The 5288-nt window shown below is 40.9% G+C and overlaps 1 protein-coding gene across 1 annotated transcript; it reads left to right on the forward strand.

The window, feature by feature from the left end:
- Positions 1–537: 537 nt before the first annotated feature.
- LOC114184438 lies at positions 538–1980 on the forward strand. The gene is made up of 4 exons (XM_028071747.1): positions 538–870; positions 970–1111; positions 1220–1560; positions 1834–1980. Exons 1-4 carry the CDS (start codon positions 538–540, stop codon positions 1978–1980), a joined length of 963 nt encoding a protein of 320 aa, XP_027927548.1.
- The last annotated feature ends 3308 nt before the right edge of the window (positions 1981–5288 follow it).

Consider the following 5288-nt stretch of genomic DNA (forward strand, 5'->3'; position numbering starts at 1 on the left):
ATTCCTTAGGTTTGTGGACTTAGATGTCCGCTTAGCTTTCTCTGTGTCTTCTAAGTGTTCTTAGTTAAATTCTTGTCTTTATCGAGCCTAACCAAGTGATTTTCTGTGTGCCAATGAACTATGGCACCTCCTCGTACGACTTCGCAATCATCCCAGGGTGACGTGCCCGATATCGCCAAGGCAATAGAGGCGATTGTGGCTGCCATGACGCAGCAGAGCACCGCGATGATGCAGTAGCATGAAGCATCCATGCAGCGACAAGCAGCGTCGCATGAGCAGCAACAACTTGTGATGCAGCAGATGGAGGCTGCTAGGGCAGCTGCTGAGGATTCCCATCGGCAGCACATGGAGGCACTCCGCCAGCTGGAGGAGAACAGGGCGACTGCCCTTGTGTTTGGCCCAGAGCCACGACCACTAGTCAGGGAGTTGAGTCTGGAAGACTTCCTGAAACACCATCCCATGAAGTTCAACGGGAAGACTAGCCCAGATGCAGCCGATTAGTGGCTGAAGGACCTGGAGAGAATCTTCGATGCGAAGATGTGCCCGACAGATAACCGGTTGGCGTTTACAGTTTATATGCTGAGCGGAGAGGCTGAACATTGGTGGATTAGCATGAAGTCCATCATGGAGGAGCGAGGCGAGCCTGTGACTTGGGAGGCATTCAGGGGGAGATTCCTCTCCGAGTACTTGCTAGACAGCGTCAAATATGCCAAGGAGGTGGAATTCCTCCAACTCACACAGGGAGGGAAGTCAGTAGCTGACTATGCTGATAAATTCAAGCACCTCAGCCGCTTCTATACCTTGCCGCTCGATGAGGAGTGGAGATGCCGAAAATTTGAGAACGGCCTCATGGGAGACATTCGCTTGATGGTGGCACCCTTGTGTATCAAGGATTTTGCTGCTCTGGTAGAGAAGGCCAGAGTAATGGAGAAAATGAAGAATGAGGTGGAGGGCCAACGATCTCAACAGCCTCAGAGGATTGGTGGGCCATCTGGGTCCAAGCCCAAACATGACGAGCGGAGGAGACCATACGACAGACCTCACCATCAGCCTCAGGGGCCCAGGGGTCTTTTCCCCCAGCAGGGTAGAGTCCAGTGCTATATATGTGGAGGTCCTTATTTGAGGAGCGCTTGCCCACGCATGGAGGGCTACCGCAGATGCAACAACTGTGGCAAGGAGGGCCACTTTGGGAAGGATTGTCCCACCCTTGCTAGGGCAGCAGCACGCCCTCCAGTTCAGGCTTCTCACCAGCACCAGCGGAGAGATAGAGGCAATAGGCCACAGGCGACAGGCAGGGTATATGCCATGACCGGAGCAGAGGCTGCAGGCTCAGGTAATCTTGTTATGGGTCGATGCATGATAACGGGTGAATCTTTGTGTGTACTGTTTGATTATGGAGTGACACACTCATTTGTGTCAATTACTTGTGTGGAGCGTTTGGGTCTGCCGGTGCGTGAGCTACAGTGTGAAATTGCAGTATCTACCCCGGCGTCGGGTCTGGTCAGGATGTCGTCCTTGTGTGCTAGGCTTCTAGTAGAGGTGGAGGGACGCAAGTACAAGGTAAATCTAATATGCCTGCCTCTACAGGAGTTGGAGGTGATCTTAGGGATGGATTGGCTCTCTACCAATCGCATTCTGATAGATTGTTGGGAGAAGAGGTTGTTGTTCCTCGACTGAGAGGAACTAGAGTTGGTGTCTCTTCAGAGAGTGGTGAAGGAGATCTAGAGTGGCGCACAATGCTTCATAATCTTCGCCCGTATGGAGGTGGGAGAGAGAGAAGGAACATCAGTTATACCTATGGTACATGACTTTGAAGACGTGTTTCCGGATGAGGTACTAAGGTTGCCTCCCAGTAGAGAGGTGGAGTTCTCCATTGACCTGGTTCTAGGAACGGGCCCGGTGTCGATGGCTCCATATCGTATGGCTCCGGCGAAATTAGTGGAACTTAAGAAACAGATAGAAAAGCTGATGGAGAAATAGTTCATCCGACCCAGCACTTCGCCTTGGGGAGCACCAGTGTTGTTGGTGAAGAAGAAGGATGGGAGTTCGCGCTTGTGTGTGGACTACAAGCAACTGAACAAGATGACAATCAAGAATAAGTATCCGCTCCCGAGAATTGACGACCTAATGGATCAGCTACATGGGTCATTGGTGTTCTCGGAGATAGATCTGCGATCGGGTTATCATCAGATTTTATGACACAATTCAAAAAATTAAAACATAAATTTAATTTGAAGATATGTAATATTATCACCATTTCATCTCTTTTCCTTGCAAGGCTCTTAGATCCACTAGTGTGAGAAATGGTTTGCTTTGCCCTATTGTTTTTATTTTTGAGGGCATGGTCCTAATCATCAAAATATAAAAATTAATAATAATGAATAAGGTTGATGAAAAAAAGTTTCAATTATACCTTTGTTTTTGAATTTAGACGATAGTCAATAAAAGAAGCCCATTGGTCTCTATCTATTCCTTTTGGAGCCATTGTGATCAATTCATCTCTAGTACGTGTACCATCATTCCTTTGTTGCCACAATTCTTGTCGATGGTCTCTCCACTTTGTGTTAAGTGATTTGAGAACATAGTTTACATGAACATCAGAATGGACATCAAACTTAACCTTCAAAACATGAAACAATTAAAATTAACAACAATCATGGTATAATTAAATTATAAATTCAACTTTTACATTCCTTACCTGAATAACGTTTTTAAGTATATCTTCTTTATAATCTTTAGGAATCTTCCTCCAAAAAACCTATTCAATAATGCTCCACTATCTCCAATTGGTTGACCCTCATTATTCCATTGCACAATAATCCTTTCATTTGTAGGTAAATTCCATACATCATTGGCTGTTTTGTATTTATCTTTCCTTGATCATCTATAAAGTTTGAAAAACAAATTAAATAGTGTAGATTTAACTAAAAATCTGCATGATCAAAATCCAAGTTACAATACATATATACAAAAGTTTCAATCTGACATGGAGTTATTAAAACTGTGTTCCAACACATAATTTAAGTAGTTGCATACCAATAACATCAAACAACCATGCTCTTTTTCGTGCTACAAGCCTCTGTGATCTTCTTGCAACTCAGACTCCTCACTTTCTTCCTCTTCACTTTCAGAATATACACATGATGTACTAGTTGAAGATATCCTCACTTTCAAGATTCCTGGAAGTAAATTAGTTGAATGAAAAAAAAAACAAGTGTGCATAAATATGTGAAACGTAAATTACTTGGTTGAGGTACATGTGCAGATAGAAGGGGAGCATGTTCATTAATTGGTTGAGGTGCAGGTGCAGGTGGAGGGGGATCCTTTTCATTACCTGGTTGAGGTGTAGGTGCAGATGAAATGGGATCTTGTTCAGTACTTGGTTGGGGTGCAAATGGAGGTGGAGGGGGAGCATGTTCACTACTTCTTTGAGGGCAGTTGGAGGTGGATGGGGAAATAGAAATGAAGAACCTGTTTAGTTTTGGAAAATGAATCAATTTGTTGAATATAGATGGAAAACAAATTAGTAAGAGAGTTGAGATATCTAACCTGGTGTAGATGGACGTTGAAGATGTCTAGAATTAGTAAACTTAGGTGCAGGAAATGATATATGCACTTGTGTATCTGACTTAGACTTATTTGAGGTTGCAAATTTATTCTTGAAGACTCCTGACAACCAATAAAACTCTTGAAGATTTAATAAAGCTCAATATTAAATTCAACATACTACCTGGATTAGATGGATGATGACATGAAGAAGACTTGTGATCAACTACTTGTCCCCATGTAGAAGAGGACTTATGGGTGGCGTGTACATTCGAACTATTACTCTTGGTTGATGTTTTCTTCATCTTCAGGTGGTCTTTAAAAAATAAGACAAACACATATGTTAGTATCAAGTAATATGTAAAGTCAAAGCTCATAACACATTGATTAAAGCTCATAACTCAATTTAATCGAGCATAAAATAATAGAGAAATTAGATACTTTTGTTAAAGCACTATTTTTTAGCATGATCAGCATTCATGTTGAACCAATTAAAACAGGGTTTTTCTCGCGCTATGCTAAAAAGTGTCAAACACTAGTTTTGATGCTTTCTGTTGCTGTTTTCTCGTAACAATCAATATAGGTTTTTCTTGCCATTTTCTCGTGTTCTTTTTGCATATAGGAACATGTCAACTAAGAACAAAAAGAGTAGTATCAATAAAAAAGTGATTGGTCGGACTGCATCTGGTAACACCCATATTCTTGCCGAGTTAAAAGGAACAATGTGGCCTATGATGAACTATATCTGGATGTTACAGATAAAGAAGATCGATGATGAAGATAAACGTTTATTTGAGCTCTTTGAGCTCACAAGCACTCAGAATGTAACCTTATTTTTCTTTATATATTCTTTAATCTGTTACCGAATGTTGAGTTTATCTCACTCAGTTCCTTTGGGGCTTGAGCTAGAGATGCATTCTTCTAAGGTTCAATATTGTTAATCTTAACACTCAAATTTTCGTAAGTGGTTAATTTTCCAGGGAGAAAATTGGAGTATGAAACTAGAAATTATGGAAATGGAGAAGAAAGTTGCTTGATGACAGCAGTAAAATTCTCTCGAAAATATCCTTATGGAAAAGCAATGGCTTTGATGGATTTAGAATACGGATTTCTGGAGGTATTTTAGCAAAAAAAACCCCACTTCTTGATTAATCTCAATTACTCCTAAACATCACTAGTTTGTGTCAGCTTTAAAACTTATTTGTTTGGCAAACAGATAAAGGAAGAGTGGCTGGTATTGCCTGCAATATTGTCTGTATTTATTCTCTCTAATTTTCCAGAATTCAGTAATCAGAGTGAAGAAGAAAATGGGCTCATGCATAAAAGGTAAGATTAAAATCACCTCTTTCTATTCCGTGACAAAAATTATTGAATAAACGGGGAAGAAATCCACATAATAGAAACAGGTGATTTGAATCAAAAAGCTGCAGAAAAATGCAGATGGTAAATGTTATGTCACTTTCCTCTAGAAAAATCCCTAGTATAGGCCACTTGTCCATAAAAGTTTCTGTTATTCATGCAATCACTTGTCGGCACAACACAATTATACAATAAAATATTTCTGGGAAGTTTAGACCTGTATATGTACAATAAGAACAACTTTTTAAAGGACTGACACCTTGTTGTAATCAGTTTTAGCTTCACAAAAATCATCTGTAATGTACTTTTTCATTTGACCAACTCACCTAGATTATAATATACCTAGATCACTCGCCCAATTATGTACCTAAAGAACTAAAGTG

The sequence above is a fragment of the Vigna unguiculata genome, chromosome 5, assembly GCF_004118075.2.
Source record: "Vigna unguiculata cultivar IT97K-499-35 chromosome 5, ASM411807v1, whole genome shotgun sequence".
Taxonomy (NCBI): domain Eukaryota; kingdom Viridiplantae; phylum Streptophyta; class Magnoliopsida; order Fabales; family Fabaceae; genus Vigna; species Vigna unguiculata.

Excerpts from the sequence above, each read along its gene's own strand:
- LOC114184438 (XM_028071747.1), top strand. The coding sequence starts at position 538 with ATGTGCCCGACAGATAACCGGTTGGCGTTTACAGTTTATATGCTGAGC. Across the intron at positions 871-969 it reads TGGGAGACATTCGCTTGATG|CCTCAGAGGATTGGTGGGCC; the intron begins GTGGCACCCTTG and ends CGATCTCAACAG. Across the intron at positions 1,561-1,833 it reads TGGAGGGACGCAAGTACAAG|GTACTAAGGTTGCCTCCCAG; the intron begins GTAAATCTAATA and ends TTTCCGGATGAG.